This window comes from Sinocyclocheilus anshuiensis, unplaced genomic scaffold (genome assembly GCF_001515605.1).
Source record: "Sinocyclocheilus anshuiensis isolate Anshui unplaced genomic scaffold, SAMN03320099.WGS_v1.1 scaffold1364, whole genome shotgun sequence".
Lineage (NCBI taxonomy): Eukaryota > Metazoa > Chordata > Actinopteri > Cypriniformes > Cyprinidae > Sinocyclocheilus > Sinocyclocheilus anshuiensis.
In genome coordinates, this window is record NW_015544238.1 from 25,219 (window position 1) to 45,360 (window position 20,142).

Below are 20,142 nucleotides of genomic sequence, written 5' to 3' on the forward strand. Positions count from 1 at the left end.
CCAGGGCTGTCCAAACTTGGTCCTGGAGGGCCGGTGTCCTGCAGAGTTTAGCTCCAATCCTAATTAAACACACCTGAACCAGCTAATCAAGCTCTTACTAGGCATAGAAACTTTCAGTCAGGTGTGTTGAGGCAAGTTGGAGCTAAACTCTGCAGGACACTGGCCCTCCAGGACCGAGTTTGGACAGCCCTGGTATAAAGAATGTTTTTGCTCAGACAGCCGAAATGTCCGCCCATTAGAGAAAATCTCATCATCCCCGTTGAGTGTCTAGCCAGTGGCAACAATCAACCATGGCCTATCTGGAAGTCCCTCAACAGGCTACGAGTAGGCCATGGAAGATGCCTACAAACGTTACATGCTTGGGGTCTCTCACCAACCAGCAAGTGCGGTAGCAAGCAAAATATGCAACACCTCATGCAGTGCAGCCTAGCACCGCAATGCTCAGATCATGATCTAGCAGAGCCCAGCTACCACGCCATCAGTTGTGCTACACACTGGAAAGATGTAATATAAGATCGTAGGACACGAAGAAGATTAGAGAAAAGTTTTGCTCAGCAAGAAAAAACAATTAGAGGGAACACTGGTGTCGTCTGACTATAGTATGCGCTAAAAAGCTGCTGAGAATGCAAAATATCATGATACAATCTAAAAAAAACCTGCTCTTTACAGCCAGATTAACCTGTAGGTTGTTTAAATAGTTAATTATTCTTGCCTTAGGTGGTTTGAAAGGGTAGTCTGTAGGAAAATGAATGGTCAAGAAAAACACACCCCCTTGATATGGACTGTCATTCTGTAAGGAAATAAAGACCAAATAACAGAGCAAAGTTACTTGATAGTGAATGCAGTGGTAAAATAATGCAGATATCACATGCAAATAAATGTCACAATTCATCATTAATATGCACATGCAAATAAGAACATATATCCACTTACAGGTCCCATAATTGTTGCTTGCCAGTGAAACACTGCAAATAAAGAATAAAAAATGTCTCATTAAGGTGAGCTCTGTGACATGCTGTGAGGCAGGTAATGAAAACAAAGCGCAAAATAACTCACAGTCATCTCCAACCGGTCCTGCTGAGCACTGCGCTGGAGGGTCCCGGCCCAGATCAGTCAGTTCCTAAAGAGAGAGAGTAATGATGTATCAGTACTGCACAGAAACATTCAACAACAAAAAAATTGGGAATCCAATCAACTATGTCATCTTTGATCCATCCATACAGCTCCTATACATTTCATTCCTGAGGTCAAAATGAAAAACTCTTTGCACTATATGCACTATAACATGCTATACTGTAAAACTATTTTAAAGAGATAGTTCTCCCAAAAATGAAAATTCACAATTTACTTACTCCGTTGATGGTAGACAATGACTTCCACAATATATATTTTTTCCATACTATAGAAGCCAATGTCTACTGTCAACTGTTTGATTACCAACATTTTACAAAATATCTTCTTTTGTGTTCAACAGATAAAACTCATACAGGTTTGGAACAACTTGAGGTTAAGTGATTGATTGATATATATATTATACAGGCTTCTATACAAGTACAAACATTCAGTCATCAAGGTGGGTATTGACATAGTTAAACAGCTGGTTCATAATGTTATGTAGAGAATGATTCATTTAAAAATGTAGGTTTTTACAATAAGAGCACTAAGTGAGGACATGACATCAGTTATAACGCCCCAATTTGTACTCTGATTGATAGACTCTTTTCATTTGCTGGGTGAGCAAATTTGACTCCAAGTACATTGTCAGTCATTGTGTCATTTAACTGGTTCTATTAAAATCCACATTTAGACACTTAAGCAGCTGAAATCTAAGATGTCTCTGTAGGAAATAGACTCGATGAGCCCTTTCATTTTAATCCAGATTTCACACTGATGTATTCCTCTCCCAGACAGATAACGCAATTTATGAACTGTCACAACTACATGGCTCTTCTGTCCCAGAGGCCCAAACTGCTGATTCTGGAGAACAATCAAAGCGGAGACTCATGTCATGTGTCATCAGGATTAGATGGGAACAGTGGACCGATTATCCTTTAATTTCACTCACTCTCACCCTCACTGATGTGAATACTGACAGCTTTCTCCACTCTGGAAAAACCACAGGCAGGAAATGACAGTACTGTCATTTTCTTAATGCAACTTTACGAAGAACATCAACAGAGGTTGAATGAGCAAAATGTTCTTTTGGTTTCCTCACAGTCACCTAAAAGCCACAAACACCAGGAAAGGATCAATTTAGACTTGTTTTGATTTTGGTGTCAGAATGAGGGTCATATTCAAAGTCTGTTGTGATCATCTATTTGTACCTAGTTTATAGACGTTATGGCCCAGCAATAATTCCTTTTATATAATGTACATCACAGGTCATTTTAAAGTCAAACCAATTTAAGTTATTGTGCTAACTCAGCCAAACAACAACCAAATGATACAGTGTGTTATCATGATTATTGGAGCCTCCAAGAGCTTGTCTGAAAGCTAGTTCACGCTGCCCAAATAAATGTCTGAACTATAGTTAGTTGTAAGATTTAAAATTTTGGAAAACAAAACAGAAGTTCACACTCTCGTAGCAAACCTTTTTTTTTTTAAATAACATTCAAGATTTTACTTGTTGTACAGTTGTCATCACTGTTCACCGTTAAAATCAACAAATGAAAAAGTAGTAGTTTTGGATGAAGCCTTGGTTGATGCGACCAGAGAGACAAAGAGCTTTTACTAATATTCACTTTTCTGTTTATTGGTTCTTCAATATATTCTTCAATATGATTAAAAGCATTCATGGAGGGTTTCTAAAGGGTTTCTCAAAAACGGATTTACAATGTAACTTATTTTAATATGTTTGTTTGGATGTTTGTTTTTTTTTTATTACAGCCATTCATTAAATTTTAAATATGTAGCTAACAGTTAGACAATTAAATTATAAAGTGTTTATACTACAGTTCAAATGTTTAGGGTCATTAAGCTTTTTTAAAGAAATTAATACTTTTATTCAGCGTGGATGCATTAAATTGATCGAAAGTAAAAGTAAAGACATTTAAATTGTTACAAAAGATTTATTTTTCAAATAAAAAAAAAATTCTGTTGAACATCAAAGAAACCTGAAAAATGTGTTATGGTTTTCACAAAAATATTAAGTAGCACAACTGTTTTCAACATTGAAAATAATTATAGGTGTTTCTTAAGCAGCAAATCACTATATTAGAATGATTTCTGAAGGATCATGTTAAACTGAAGACTGCTGAAAATTCAGTTTTGCCCTCACAGGAATAAATTTAATTTTAAAATATATTAAAATACAAAAGTTATTTTAAATTGTAAGAATCATTTCACAACATTACTGTTTTACTGTATTTTTGATCAAATAAATGCAGTCCTGGTGAGAAGATGACACTTCCTTTTACAACTTAAACAACTTAACTTTCAGAGCAAGCGTCAGGTACAGGTGTGGAGTGTTACCTGTGATTGGCGTTTGGGTTTAAAAGACGGAGATTCGACCCTGTCCACACGAACGCGGTTATTTTTAAAACCGCAGCTTTTTCTACGCGGTTTGGCCGTTCATCCACATGCAAACGCAGCACCAGGTTACTGAAACCGAACATTTTTGAAAACGCCTGCCAGGGTGAAGATTTTCAAAAACTCCGGTTGCAGTGTTATCGTGTAGACAGCGAAACCGGAGTTTTTGGCTTGTGACGTCGGAAGGAGCCTGTGCTGTTATCTCCGCCTACTGGAAACTTTTTCAGGCTTCTGATTGGCCAACATGGCTTTACGGTTGAGATTATATCACCACCTGTTGGTTTGGCCTGCTCTTGACAGTGCTTCATAGCATGCGTTTGCGTTTTCATGTGGACGGAGATTTTTTTTTAAACGGAAGAAGGAAAAACTCAGTTTTTAAAAATACCCGTGTACGTGTGGACATGGCCTCAGAGAGCAGTGGGTGTTCTGGACTGGGCCGTCGTTCATCTTCCCTCTCCAGCCCTGGATTGTTTTCTTTTTGTTTTCTTCTTTCTCTATACTTATACTTAATTTTTGTATTGTTTGATTTATTCTTGATTAAATGTTTATTTGTTAAACTTTGTCTTCGATGTGGCCTCCCCTTTTTGGTAATGTTACTTCACTCAGAGCCAGGTGGTTGTAACAAAGGTTAGCACTGGTTTAGGTAATAATGACAAATGTTGCCATAATAAACTGATCTCTAGCCACACCTAGGCATTAAGACAATAAGGAAATAACTGCCATTCTAGAGCTTTCGATCTCTCTTTATGGGAAAATACAGTGACTATATAAACCACTTCTGAGAAAATAGCGCATTTCTGAGAATTCACGTATGCAAAGTGCATACAACCTTCTGGCGGCGCTTGCCTGTGCATGTAAGCATGTTAGCAGACAGGAAATAGAGGTCAGAGGTTTCTTTGATGATGAGGGTGTCTAAGGTGGAAACATCAAAACAAACACAGGTTGACTGTTTAGTTCATAATATTGTTGACAGGCTGCACATCTCTGAATAGAAAACCATTTGACACTGCAAATTTCTATTCTAAATAGCTGAATCGAATTTGTTTCATGATTAACAAATTTTGCAACATCGATACTGTTACTGAACTGAATCAAAACTGAACTGACTCGAGCTGAAAAACAACATTGTCTTCTGTAGAGTTGCTTATAGCTAAATTGACGAGGTTCGGAGGACCCTAAAGCGAGTGGACGTCAGGAAAGCAGCAGGTCCTGATGGGATTTCTGGCCGTGTTCTGAGGTCCTGTGCTGATCAGCTCGCTGGCTTGTTTACATCCATCTTTAATGAGTCCCTTGTTTCATAATTGATGAACTTCACACAGTTATTGAACTGAACTGAAACAACACTAAACAGGCTTGATTAATTAATGACTGATTAATGACACTACTGTCTTGTTAGAGCTGATTTGGATCAGAATTTGGATTCGTCTCATATTTTGATTGCATCATTGATTTTGATACATAAAGGTGACTTGACTTATGAGAACATCAGTCACTCGAACCTGAGGGATTATTAAAAATTAAACCACAGATCAATATTTTTTTGATAAAATAAATACTGATTATTTTCCTCCAACAACCAAATGAAGAACTAAATGTATTTCTTCTTTTTGACACATTAGTCTGCAACAATAATAACATTAAACACTTTATTATTTATTTTAATATAACAATTAAATAAACTATGAATACCTGTAATATATATATATATATATGATTATTGGTCTCGTTCTAGTTTAAAAAAAACTAAATCTGAATTCTTCTAGCCAAGCTCAACAGAAATGTCATAATTTAGCTGTATAAAGTGAAAAATCTGTATGAAAAACTGAGATTCGCTTAGATTGGTCTCTGAGCTACTAATGAGGAACTAACCAAACCAAACTAGGAACTAAACAGTGTCACAATCCACACGAGAACAACAACAAGGTTGGAAAGTTAAATCAAGGGAGGCCATTCTTAATTCATAAATAATATTTCAGCTAATTGTTATATTGCAGACAAATCAATAAACAAATAACACTCAAACAACCAAATTGCAAGTGTCTCAAGAAGTACAGTTAATTTCATTCTCTGTCATAATTAATCAAAGCAGAATGGATGACGCAGGTGGAGGTGAGCCTTCGCGAGAATCAATGTATGACAGCAATTCAGCTAACCAATATAGGACAGTGTGCACTAACAGTGGCAGCTATTTTTACGCCTGCATACTTCAGATGAGGGTGTCGGGAATAAACCAGCCTTGCCATCACTTGAGAGATACATGGCTGGTATTTTCAACCAGACATCTGTGTGCGCCCACTTGGCATTTGCTGTCCTAAAATTCTCAGCTCAATTTTCAGTTGCTGCCATACTTCACATATCCCTATTAAACAAGCCAAAGCCCTGAAAACTGCTTGATATGGGAGTAGCAAGCCACAGAATGTGGGACCAACTAAGTATTTGGCTGTCAGCCCACAAACAATCTGCTGTGTCAATCTAGTTCATAGAAGCTCTCAAAGTCAGCAGAAAAGGGGAAAATCATCCTGTCACCAAGTTCAACAACTATTGCGCAACTAGCCTACTTAACACTGGTATGGGCCGGATACTTCTAACTGGAGTATTGAGCACTCGTAGCTTTCCAGGAAGAACTTACAGCAATGACGCAAAGTTCTTGCATTTACCAAAATGAAAGAATGTCACTAATACAAAGGATAATAATAGTAACCCATAAGAACTAAGAAGCCAGTGTTAGCTCTAAACCAGTTAAGGCAAATCCTCTCCCAACCAGTAATGTCTGTGGCTGAGATGATTCAGAAATAGTATTCATCTGAATCCACACCACCAGAAATGTGATTCATAGAGGAAACACATCCACATAAAATCCTCCTTATCCACCTTGTAAATTCTGATTCCAGTATTTCCACCTTTTTAATACAAGACATGTTGTAAATAGTTATTTTAGATTGAAATGATGTAAAACTATGTATTACAATGTAGCACCTGCTATTATGGGTGTTACATGTAGATAGATAGATAGATAGATAGATAGATAGATAAAAACATAGATGATATAAAACCATGTAGATAGATAGATAGATAATAACAACGTCAGCATTGGCATTTTAAGGAAACAATAACACAACAAACAACATTAAAATAAATAAATAATAACAAAAACAGCAACACAATTAATAAATATTATTATTATAAAACAAAAACAGCCAAGCTTCACAACCAAGCCTGCTATCCTCATAGCATTTGCTAACGTCTAACGTTATATCTTTTACATACCAAGCAAAAACCCAAACGGTTTTGCTAGTGAATGTAAAAAAAATAACATAAAATATAATATTTTACCTTGTGAATTCGTTTTAATGCCATTTTGTGTGTGTAATGGGCTCCTGAGGCCGAGGAAACAGATTGATCCGGCTAGCTGCGGTTAGCTGTGCTCGCTAGCCAGACACTGAAAATCCACCAGAAATCCGACGAGACAGAAACGGAAACGAACAAAACAAGCCGTTAAAATGGACCAACAGAATCCCAGCTGTCCGACAGATAATAAACCTGACGAGAAAGAAAGTTATATTGAATATGAACGAGAAGGCCTGCGTTTCAACACTGGACACTTGCATAGGTATTTGTGTCTCCTCCTCCTCTGATCGCTCGCTCTCTCTCTCTCTCGCTCTCTCTCTCTCTCTCTCTCTCTCTCTCTCTCTCTCTCTCTTTATAATATGTCCTAAACAAATAACACTCAAACAACCAAATTGCAAGTGTCTCAAGAAGTACAGTTAATTTCATTCTCTGTCATAATTAATCAAAGCAGAATGGATGACGCAGGTGGAGGTGAGCCTTCGCGAGAATCAATGTATGACAGCAATTCAGCTAACCAATATAGGACAGTGTGCACTAACAGTGGCAGCTATTTTTACGCCTGCATACTTCAGATGAGGGTGTCGGGAATAAACCAGCCTTGCCATCACTTGAGAGATACATGGCTGGTATTTTCAACCAGACATCTGTGTGCGCCCACTTGGCATTTGCTGTCCTAAAATTCTCAGCTCAATTTTCAGTTGCTGCCATACTTCACATATCCCTATTAAACAAGCCAAAGCCCTGAAAACTGCTTGATATGGGAGTAGCAAGCCACAGAATGTGGGACCAACTAAGTATTTGGCTGTCAGCCCACAAACAATCTGCTGTGTCAATCTAGTTCATAGAAGCTCTCAAAGTCAGCAGAAAAGGGGAAAATCATCCTGTCACCAAGTTCAACAACTATTGCGCAACTAGCCTACTTAACACTGGTATGGGCCGGATACTTCTAACTGGAGTATTGAGCACTCGTAGCTTTCCAGGAAGAACTTACAGCAATGACGCAAAGTTCTTGCATTTACCAAAATGAAAGAATGTCACTAATACAAAGGATAATAATAGTAACCCATAAGAACTAAGAAGCCAGTGTTAGCTCTAAACCAGTTAAGGCAAATCCTCTCCCAACCAGTAATGTCTGTGGCTGAGATGATTCAGAAATAGTATTCATCTGAATCCACACCACCAGAAATGTGATTCATAGAGGAAACACATCCACATAAAATCCTCCTTATCCACCTTGTAAATTCTGATTCCAGTATTTCCACCTTTTTAATACAAGACATGTTGTAAATAGTTATTTTAGATTGAAATGATGTAAAACTATGTATTACAATGTAGCACCTGCTATTATGGGTGTTACATGTAGATAGATAGATAGATAGATAGATAGATAGATAAAAACATAGATGATATAAAACCATGTAGATAGATAGATAGATAATAACAACGTCAGCATTGGCATTTTAAGGAAACAATAACACAACAAACAACATTAAAATAAATAAATAATAACAAAAACAGCAACACAATTAATAAATATTATTATTATAAAACAAAAACAGCCAAGCTTCACAACCAAGCCTGCTATCCTCATAGCATTTGCTAACGTCTAACGTTATATCTTTTACATACCAAGCAAAAACCCAAACGGTTTTGCTAGTGAATGTAAAAAAAATAACATAAAATATAATATTTTACCTTGTGAATTCGTTTTAATGCCATTTTGTGTGTGTAATGGGCTCCTGAGGCCGAGGAAACAGATTGATCCGGCTAGCTGCGGTTAGCTGTGCTCGCTAGCCAGACACTGAAAATCCACCAGAAATCCGACGAGACAGAAACGGAAACGAACAAAACAAGCCGTTAAAATGGACCAACAGAATCCCAGCTGTCCGACAGATAATAAACCTGACGAGAAAGAAAGTTATATTGAATATGAACGAGAAGGCCTGCGTTTCAACACTGGACACTTGCATAGGTATTTGTGTCTCCTCCTCCTCTGATCGCTCGCTCTCTCTCTCTCTCGCTCTCTCTCTCTCTCTCTCTCTCTCTCTCTCTCTCTCTCTCTTTACAAAATGTCCTCTTTCTCACTCCCTCTATCTGTCCTGACGTCTATGCACAGCATCGGTTTACGGAAAATGCTGGAAGCAGTGACTAACACAGAGGAAAAGACATTACGAATCAGTCTTACAAAATATGAGGATTTGTGCCATGGTTACTTTTTATTTTGCTGTCTCTCAAAACCTATTGAGCTGCCTATAGATCCGACCTAGACAGCAAGTCAAAATAATGTATTGTTCCACCGCAGGAACAATTTCATCGTAGGAATTTAAATTTATATTAACCTAAATGCTGTGCTGTAACTCTTCAGAGCTATAAAAAAAACCCTACACATTCTTAAAGGAATAGTTCACCCAAAAATTAAAATTAGTAGAAATTTTACTTACCCTCAGGCCATCCAAGATGTAAATGAGCTTGTTTCTTCATTGGAACAAATTTGGAGAAATGTAGCATTACATCACTTGCTCATCAGTGGATCCTCTGCAGTGAATGGGTGCCGTCAGAATGAGAGTCCAAATCTACACAGTTATGTATTATAGATCAGTGGTCCAAACAGCTGATGAAAACATCACAATAATGCACAAGTAATCCACACGACTCCAGGCCATCAATGTCTAGTAAAGTGAAAAGCTGTGTGTTTGTAAGAACTGAATCCATTATTAAGACTAGTTTAACTTCAAACCATTGCTACCAACTCATAATATTGCTTTCTCCAGTAAAAATGTTGTCTCATCTCTGAATCAGGAGAGAAATATACACAGATCAACCACCCTTCACAAATTAAAACAGTTCTAAACAAATATGTTGATGGATTTTGATGTGAAAGGACAACAGAGGATGGCCTTTTTTACTGCAAGTGTTATTATGGATTATGGACTCGTATTTTGGCAGAAGTTACGGGTTAAAGTTAAAAGTTTGTTTCTTACAAACATGCAGCTTTTAACATCACAAGACATTAATCGATGGACTAGAGTCATGTGGATTATTGTGATGTTTTTATCAGCTGTTTGGATTCTGATGGCACCCATTTACAGCAGAGGATCCACTGGTGAGCAAGTGATGTAATGCACATTTCTCCAAACCTGTTCAGATAAAGAAACAAACTCATTAGGTTGTACTGAGGGTGAGTCCATTTTCAGCAAATTTTTTAGTGAACTATTCCTTTAATACCAGTAGAATTATAACATTCTCCTCTTCGGTTATCTTTGGGTTTAAATGAAAATTGCATTAATCTTGATACATGATTTTAAGCATTTTGCATGCTTTCATCATACATTATATCAAAATAATTTTTATTATCAGTGGACATTGTACAATATCACAACAGTACCATGTATCTTAGTATCTTGCTATCTTTCAGAATTATGAAATTTCTTTAAATATCTCCTTAAGTAGTGAGCTATGCCTCAACATAATTGAAAAATGACTAATTTTTGCAGGGTATTTAGGTGTTCACAAGAACACACAACTAATTAAAGACTAAATGAATTATAGTGTTTATAGTTTTATTTCGGTAGCAGCATTTGTGGCCACTTTATTTGTTTCTGCAGTTTTTAGTAGGCTATGGTGCCGTATTTCCTTCGCGCTGATGTGCGCATGCGTTAGCGTCAGCTGCGCGGCTGATGGGTCTTCTTATTCTTAACTTTAACGGTTAGTCAATGTGTTTCTGATTGTTTGCGCGCTTTCAAAGCGCTATAGGTCTATGTATTTTGTTACGGTTTTGTGGGTTGTTAAGCTATTTTGTACCGGCCAGCTGCGTGTGTTGTTTCAGAGAGGCTTGTCGCGAGCCGCTCACCTAGCGCCACGAGTGTGAAGGATGAGTGGGAGGCTGCAGAGTCAGACCTGGAGCAGGCAGATCTACGGCCCAGGCCGTTTTACGCCCCTGTTGTTCCTGATGCGTCCAGTAGGGGGAGGCTGTACAGTATGAGCCATCAGAACAGAAGCGACACGAATAAGAGGTATGTTAAATATTCGCTAAAGTTATTATTGTTCAGCAAACGTGTAACGTTGCAACATTTATAGTTAAATGATTAGCTAAGAGTAGATGTCAATTAATTTTAATATATTAATAGATATAAATGTCTATAGTCGTATTAAAGTCTAAAAATGTCTATAAATGTACTTTTTGATGGTCAGGTAGATGTAAGTAGTAACATTTGCACGTAACGTTATGCTATTTGTTTTCTTTGTTTAAAGAGCTTAGACTTTTGTGTGTGTGCTAGCTATTTTGATTGTTTCTCTTGCAGATGGGAAATGCCTGCATGAAACTCGTCTATGAAGAGGTTTGAGCACACGCATAAATCTTTTTCACATTATTTTATATCAGCTGTAGTTTATTTGAAACTTTGAGACTTGAGAGTTTCTTAATTTCATATTTGAATGGCAAGTGGTAGCCTGCTTAGTTTTTCTTTTTACTCTCACAGGGCAAAGACATGTACACTGCCAACATGCATGTTATTGCCACAATCCTCTAGCCTACTCTCCAGTGAGTATTGAATGCATAAATCATACTATTTGACATCTACCATAAGTCAGAAGTAAATCACAAATAACCATTTCTTTCTACAACTATCCAACTTTTGTTTTCTTATCAGTGAGCGGGAGCATTTTGACAGGAGGACTGGACAACAATTAATAGAGAGTCATCAACGGGAGTCACCCTAGTTCATGTTTTGAATAAATGGTGTTAATAAATAATATTTTTGTACACAAAAAAAGTTGTCTCTTTCTTCTCAGATGGCTAAATGGCCCTTGGAATTTTAGAAAAGGGTGAATTGTGTTTGTCTTTATAAAATGCTTTATAGGACACTGTTCTGTTGCTGTATGACAACCATTAGTGAATACTAAAGCATAAATCAGTATTAAATCAATATTTAATTGATGGTCCATATGATTACACTGTATGTCTGATGGGCTAAATATGGTTAATATCTGAATGTATCTCATATATTAAATTCACAACAACATATATATCACTCAATCTCCTGTATATATGAAAACCTACAGTGAATATAATTAGGCTACAGTAGATCATGTATCATTACATTGTCCATTTGATCCAAATATGTGTATAATTATTTTTTTAATTCACTAATTACATGTGTAATGTTAATGTATTATTTTTTTCAAAAACACTAATTCAGTTGTCTTCTGTAGGCTATGTATGTGTAAATATTTACAGATATTTGAATTCGTAGTGCAGATCATCTGATATCTTAATGTAATGTTTATATTTAAATTCACACACACACACACACACACACACAGATGCAATCCACTCTCACCTGACTTCAATTCTGGACAGCACACCCACAGTGACCAGATCAAATTCATGGATGTACTTTTTACAGAGGTAGGTCTCATGTGTTAGCTGTGCTCTGCATGATGTCAGATTCATATTGTTTTAAATGTCAAATAGTTTATCCATAATGTGAGACCATTGCTCTAAAAATAATGTTTTTTGTGGTTATTATAGAAGAGACACTTTTCATTTTGTTGGAAAAAGCTAAACATGTGAAATGATACTTGGCTACTTGGGGTGTGTGATCAATCTCAATTCTTTCTCTGGTAGTCCATTATCTGTGCCCTGGCTTTTGTGGAAAATCTGTCCATCCTAAAGGCTGAGTAGAAATTTCTGCGAGGACCTGTCATTTACATAAGGTCATACTGTAATACTACTGTAAGGATACTATAAAGGAAAACATGGTCAAACATGACATCCTGCCATTATTCACAAATAACCATTTCTTTCTACAACTATCCAACTTTTGTTTTCTTATCAGTGAGCGGGAGCATTTTGACAGGAGGACTGAACAACAATTAATAGAGAGTCATCAACGGGAGTCACCCTAGTTCATGTTTTTAATAAATGGTGTTAATAAATAATATTTTCGTACACAAAAATGTTGTCTCTTTCTTCTCAGATGGCTAAATGGCCCTTGGAATTTTAGAAAAGGGTGAATTGTGTTTGTCTTTATAAAATGCTTTATAGGACACTGTTCTGTTGCTGTATGACAACCATTAGTGAATACTAAAGCATAAATCAGTATTAAATCAATATTTAATTGATGGTCCATATGATTACACTGTATGTCTGATGGGCTAAATATGGTTAATATCTGAATGTATCTTTATATATAAATTCACAACAACATATATATCACTCAATCTCCTGTATATATGAAAACCTACAGTGAATATAATTAGGCTACAGTAGATCAGGTATCATTACATTGTCCATTTGATCCAAATATGTGTATAATTATTTTTTTAATTCACTAATTACATGTGTAATGTTAATGTATTATTTTTTTCAAAAACACTAATTCAGTTGTCTTCTGTAGGCTATGTATGTGTAAATATTTACAGATATTTGAATTCGTAGTGCAGATCATCTGATATCTTAATGTAATGTTTATATTTAAATTCACACACACACACACACACACACACACAAAAAACTAAATTAGTCAATGTCTATGGACAGGACGGTTATTAATAAAACTGCCTGGGCCGTGGATCTGCAGCCTCCTCGGTGTTGAGTGTCGGTGTAGTGATCAGGTTGTCCGCAAGAGAAGTGGATGGACAGGAATAGAGCAACACCGGACAAACAGGTAAATGATGATACAGATTCAGGTGAAGTAGAGAACGGTGTGAATTAGCCTATTACTTTTAGGGAGGGAATATTTAACGCTCATAATTTTTTTAACATATCATCAAAGCTACAAATGTTGTGGTTACCCCGTCAGAAAAAAAAGTGCAAAAATGGGACCATCAGGGGTACAACAGCTTGTCACTGGGGCAGTAACCTCAAAAAGAATCCTTTTCATCCCCTTTACCCCTATAGGATTCATAATAGTATCTACCATAAGAATTACTACCTTACTATTACTACACTATATTATGAATCCTTTAGGGGTAACAAAAGTTGAGGGAAACTACTTTGTTTGGCCTTCCAAAAGAGGACACGACTAGAAATCAGTGGTTAAGTTGTATTTACAACACTGTTCCAGAACATAATTTCTTGAAAATTAAAAGTGTTAAATAGCCCACTGAATCATTCTCAGACTTGATGCTGACAACAGTGGAACCGATTGGGATTTAACTGTCCGGAGACTTCTTAGCACAAAAGAGGACAGTGGTACAAGAGGAATACCAAATCTTTATTTTAAGTGTGAAAATATAGCAAAAGTAACACAGAAATTCAAAAACAATTGACTTGTGACATGGCCCCTTAAATAATCAGGCCTTCACTTTAAGCTTTAATTTAGTGATGAGTGATTTTTTTTGCTAGAAAAAGAGCAGGAGAAATACCAAACAAGTGTCTCAGAGCCGGCAAAAGCTATGAAAAGAGTGACTGTTTATCTCACAGAGTAAGATGCAGCCTGCTGAAGTGACATGCATGTTTGTTGTCCACACTGGAACTACCCATACTGTAGCACAATAAACTCAACTAACCTTTTCCAAGGTCCATATTTACAAAGTATAGACTTCTGTGAATCCATATGGTCTCATGAGACCAAGTCCATCATTTCGGATCTAAAAGCATCCAAAATGTTATGGTGTTGCCAGAGGAGGAGTACTGTGAGAAGTGCCTGGTTCCCACAGTGAAGTTCAGTGGTAGTAAAGCTCTTATATAGGAATGTATGAGTGCTGAAGGTGTGAGGGAGTTGTGCTTTATCAATGCTGTCATGAATTCACACACCACTGTGTGAGGTAATACAAAAACTTGAAACAGAAGATGCTACCCTGTCCTCATTCCCTGCGTTATTGAGCATTTTTTCAACATGACAATGACTATATACATTCTCCCAAGGTGAAAATCCTTCAGTGGACGTGTATTTCACCCAGTCTTAACACTCTTGAGCACCTTTGGGGGATTCTGTGGAGACGAGTTGACCAGGGCATTTAAGGAGGTCAGGTCGTCCTCCAGGAGTTAAACAGGACAGATGTGACAATTTGTCATGAACTTGTACACTCAGTGCCAAGAAGGGTCAGAGCACTATACTTAAAAGTATGTTAAATTAATGTTTAATACATTTCAATTTTGCCATCTTTAAATGAATTGTATTAGTGATCATTAAGAAAATACGTTTTTTGTAATTATTCAGAGTGTACTCATTTATGCTGTGCACTGAATGACTAAATTTGTAACTTATTGCTTTGTAACTTATACCCCTATTAAAACAAGCCTAAAATAAATATATATAAAAATATCTACTTTAAAGATTCACAGCCTTTGTTTTGACTTCCTTTCAAGTACGGACCAGACCCCCTCAAACTTGAGTTATCAGGCTCAGATAGTGAAAGAAAGTCCTCTGAAGGGACAGTCTGTAGGCCACCTGTAGATTTATGTGCTGATTATAAAATCATAGGCTGCAGGAAGGAGGTGTTTGGACAGATCACACCTATATTCAGACCTGTTATACAGATGTTTTGGTCTAAAAACTTTGGTTTAATTTCTTTTGTACCACAAAAAAGTTTGATTTCTAATTTGTAGGGTTTGTTGTGTATTGTAGTATATTACATGATTGCAGTCAATGCTGTCATTTTAGGTTTAAATCTTTTAGGTTTAAACAAGACAGCTGTCCTTTTTTGTGATCAGAGAAATTATTTTTCACTGAAATACAAGAGGTGCATTTTGCTGTTTATGTTCATATATTCAAATATTTACCGTGTGAGGTTATTTTTTTGTTAATCAAGTCATTTGTTTGATTTTCTTTTAGGCCAAGCGAAAATGTCAGTATGCGTTTGCAGCAGAAAAAAACCCCCAGAAAAAAAAGATTTTGGCATTAACTGTAGTAAACATTTTTTACAAAGCTTGTTAAAATAAGAATACAATATAATTTCCCTTATAATTTTTGAATGAAAAATTTATTGAAATTTGAAGAGTACATTTTAAGGCTGATCGCATAGAAAGAAGTAAAGAAAGTGCAGAAATCACACCTATATTACACACTTATTACACAAAAACTGTTCTAGTATCACTTGAACGGTTCTGTATCAGTCAAATGTCCTTTCTTAAATGATTTTAATAATTGTTAATTTTTTATGTCATTATTAAGAATATTTCATGTTTTGACTGCAGTTAGTTAATCATGCTTATCAAAGTAATCATAAATAACCTGCACAAAACTACACAAGCTGTGCATACAATTTTTTTGTGTTATTCCGTGTCAACTCAACCAAAGGTCCCCGGTTCAGATTACTGATTTTGTTTATATTTTTTCTGAAAAAAGATAAACATGTATAGTGATGAAAGGCAACATATTAAAAGTTATGGATATATATTTACTGAGTAATCCACTATTTTGTAGAGGGGACTGGAGCAGGGACTGGAGCACTTGTCAGGATGGAAGGAAAAATGGATGGGACAAAATACTGTCAAATTCTTGAGGAAAATCTGCTGCCCTCTGCCAGAAAGTTGTTAATGGGAGGAAGGTTTACCTTCCAACATGACAATGACCCAAAGCACACAGCAGAACTGACCACACAGTGATTGAAGGAGAAAAAGGTGAATGTCCTTGCATGGCCTAGTCAGAGCCCAGACTTAAACCCCACTGAAAAACTGTGGAATGACTTGAAGACTTCAGTCCACAAACGCTCACCATCAAATTGAATTGAACTTGAGCAGTTCTGCAAAGAAGAGTGGGCAAATATTGCAAAGTCTAGATGTGCAAAGTTAGTAGAGAAATATCCCAACAGACTAAAGGCTGTAATTAAAGCAAAAGGTGGTTCAGCAAAATAATGACACAAGGGGGTGGTCCTTTTTCCAGCTCGGTGATTCTGTTTTTTATTTATTTTTATTTTTTTCTGGCATGTTGGTGTTATATTTTTCACTTGGGTGTTATAAGTTGCACTGAGTAAATACAGCTGGATAAAACAAAAACTGCATCCGTCTTCATTTGTATAATGCTTTGAATGTTTTGAAAGGCTTTACCAGCTAAACCAGTTTGGATTCCCTTGTGACCCTGTCTGTAAAAAAAACAAACATTTGTTTTTACTTTCTACTGTTGCTCAGGTAGATTGATGCTTCTGTTTATTCACCCAGGGTGCAAACTACCATCTACATCAAACATTTATATGTACTGTAAATCTGGGGTGTCCAAACTCTGTCCTGGAGGGCCACTGTCTTGCAGAGTTTAGCTCCAACTTGCCTCAACACACCTGCCTGGAAGTTTCTAGTATGCCTAGTACGACCTTGGTTAGCTGGTTCAGATGTGTTTAATTGGGGTTGGAGCTAAATTCTGCAGGACAGTGGCCCTTCAGGAGCAGGATTGGATACCCCTGCCGTATATGAACACACACAACCAAAATATCATTAAGTTAAAATGTTGTGGGAGTAACTTACATATGTAATTTATGGGCAATTGACTTAGTTTATAAATATATAGACTTTACATTGACTTGTTTGTTTAAAAAATTACCCATAATATCTGTTGCACAAAGCAGATTGGATGCTAGCAAGATGCTTACATACTGTATTTACATTATACATAGTATGGTACATCTGTGTAACTTTTTCTTTCATGCATTTCAGGTTAGATTTATCACCACTCATAGCAGCTGAAGACTGCCTATCAGACTCTACTGCAACATATTTTACTGGTTACAGACAAATTTCTCCATCGTAGGGCTTCTGTCGGTGACGAGACACAGGGAAACCAATGATGTTTCACAGTTGTTGGTTCCAGGGTTGAATGCACTCAGTTTTTCATAATTTGGTTACATTGGTATATACAGTAGAAGATATATTTCAAGCAGACTTTAGGATTTATTTTTAAAGAGATTGGTTAGTTGAAGCACAAACAGAAAATGCTTAAAAGAATATAGAATTTTATTATTTTTTAAATGTCTATGATAAGTTCAGATATTGCATACATACAAAGAAAGTAAACATTTTAAAGTAAAACAGTAGTAAGCTAACAGTTACAGTACAGTAATACAGTATATTGCATAATAATATGACAATAATATGATAATATCAACAGAGCACAGAAATTATGAATTTCCTGGCAAGAAAAATTGCTTGATGTTTTTTCAGTTCTAACATGAAAAATATTAGGCCTCATCAAAAATGTTGTTGCACTTTTATATTTTTTCCCTAAATATGTTAATTAAGATTAATTATGTTAGGTAACATTAATATTTAAAGATTTGTGCACTCCATTGGAATGCAAAGTAAGAGTATACAAGAGTTTTTTGTTTTTTTAATTTGTAGCAAAATGATGGTCGGATGTTCCCTATTTGAAAGGACAATCAAAGGTTCTCGAGTCAAGTATGACAAAATGGTCCTCGGATATGTTGTCAGTTTAACAGTGAGGTTGTTGTGCTTGTCCCTTCTTTAAGGTCATTCACAGACTTGCAGGTCATTGTTGGAACACTAGATGGAGGTCTTTACCTTGCAAACAATAGCATGAGCCTGATACGGTTCAGCTGTTCTATATACTTATTTACTGTTCAGATGTCATGACTTACACTTTACAATATTAATTTAAACCTCATGATAAATCAAATTATCATTAGGACTTTAATTTCTGATGTCTAGTAGATACTATGAGCACTCAGTCTGTTTCTAAACAGTTAGGATAACAGACAGTCTCTTGTGCTTTTATGAATGACCACATAGCTGATTTTGTATTGTGATCATATTTTCTGTTGTGCTTTACTTTGTGGTATATTTATATAATTTATGACCGATATAAAGTGCTTGTGCAAGCCCCTAATCTCTGATCTGAGAAAATACCAGTAATTTATATTTGACCTCTCGAGGTCCTAATTTAATATCAATCAATCATTTCACATTTAATGGATCTGTGATCCGAAAGATTGCAGGAGACCATCTTTTGAAGGGAGTGAGATAAAAAATGAAATAGATAATGAGAGATAAAGACTTTCTCTTGAGCTTTTGCAGAACACCGTCAAGCAAGTTATGCTCAAACTAATTTCATGATTATTTGATATGATGAATTTCCTGGCAAGAAACATTGCTTGATTTTTATTTTAATTAATTTATTTTAATTTATTTTATTTTTGATGGCCACTAGGTGGAAACAACCGCTTTAATCTGACAGAAAGTACGGATTGATATTGTAACTTCAATTAACTTGGAAAATATGTGCAAAGACAAGATATACGGTGTGTGTGTGTGTGTGTGTGTGTGTGTGTGTTTCCCAGTTTTTTAAATTTTTATTTTAAAGATACATTTCAGTTGTAACATATTCCGTCATTAGACCTAAAAATATCACTGCGGTCATATATTTTTTTTTTTCCTAAATATGTTCAGGGATATGTGATAATTTGTGCAAGTATATGCAAGAGTTTGTAGAAGTGTTATACCTGTGCTCTTAAAATAACTTACATCATGCTTTACAATTTGACAGCGTTGCTTTCCGCGGAATACAAAATATTATAGGGCTAAAATGTTGCATGTTCTTGAGTCGCCATGAACATTTGATAGAGAACAGCCAAACAACCGAAAGTAACTGACGAATGCGGCATTAGATCTTTTTCCGTTTTAAACATCTAGGGCTTTCGAGACATCAGACGTCGCAGAAATATTATATCACGGGAGAGTTGCGAAAAGCGCATGATATCATGAGACACTGAAGTGAGTCTTTATTGATGTCCTTGTTTTATGTGTAACATTGTGTTCGTTTGGAAGTAACATGATGTTGTAGATGCTATGCTTTGGGTCTTGACCCTACAGCCTCCTCTAAAATATAGAATAGAAAATAATTTCATAGGCATATGGACGTAAATATAGTCTAATATGTTTTAGTTTCGGCATGTTTCACAACGTAACAAGTTTGTGATAACTCTGATTGTTGACCGCCAGCCTCCTCTCACATACAGAATAGAATAGAATATTTTATTAGTGGACTGAGGTCATGATCCGTTTGCGCCAGTTCAGGGCAGACAGGGATCGTGTTGTTTTGGACATGTCTTTCATAAAAACCGGCTATTTTGTGCCGCTTCGAGTATTTTGTCTTTGAGTGTGAAGTGTAGGCTTATACGCAAGATTTTCAGACTGTTTAAGCAAGAAGAATGATTTGTGAGGATGCTCTAGCAAATAAAAAAATAATTACAAACAGAGGACCACATAATTTATAATAATAATAATTATAATAATAATAATAATAATAATAATAACGTGTGAAATGAAGAATCTGAGGGAAAAACAGATTACTGCATTTTGGGGGGGGGGGGGGG

At 36.2% G+C, this 20,142-nt stretch overlaps 1 protein-coding gene and 2 long non-coding RNA genes across 4 annotated transcripts in view; 2 read left to right on the plus strand and 1 right to left on the minus strand.

Moving 5' to 3' along the window:
• The window catches only part of LOC107697612 (ubiquitin-conjugating enzyme E2 D2-like), a 19,338-nt gene extending 10,445 nt beyond the window's left edge, over positions 1-8,893 (minus strand). The window contains exons 1-4 of one of the 2 annotated variants that reach the window (XM_016498407.1): positions 8,572-8,893; positions 1,057-1,120; positions 934-965; positions 713-790 (exon numbers count right to left, since the gene is read on the minus strand). In XM_016498407.1, coding sequence (XP_016353893.1) covers positions 713-790; positions 934-965; positions 1,057-1,120; positions 8,572-8,595 — 198 coding nt within the window. In that variant the 5' untranslated portion in view covers positions 8,596-8,893. Of the gene's footprint in view, positions 1-712; positions 791-933; positions 966-1,056; positions 1,121-6,861; positions 7,177-8,571 lie in introns of those variants that run through there. The other variant, XM_016498406.1, reaches the window with a different exon arrangement.
• Positions 8,894-10,770: 1,877 nt separating this feature from the next.
• On the plus strand, positions 10,771-11,393 carry LOC107697608 (uncharacterized). Its single transcript, XR_001635221.1, has 3 exons — positions 10,771-10,889; positions 11,178-11,213; positions 11,355-11,393. It is a non-coding gene; the product is annotated as an uncharacterized LOC107697608 (long non-coding RNA).
• An 808-nt stretch (positions 11,394-12,201) lies between these two features.
• LOC107697609 (uncharacterized) lies at positions 12,202-12,772 on the plus strand. The gene is made up of 3 exons (XR_001635222.1): positions 12,202-12,283; positions 12,503-12,610; positions 12,714-12,772. It is a non-coding gene; the product is annotated as an uncharacterized LOC107697609 (long non-coding RNA).
• Positions 12,773-20,142: the final 7,370 nt, after the last annotated feature.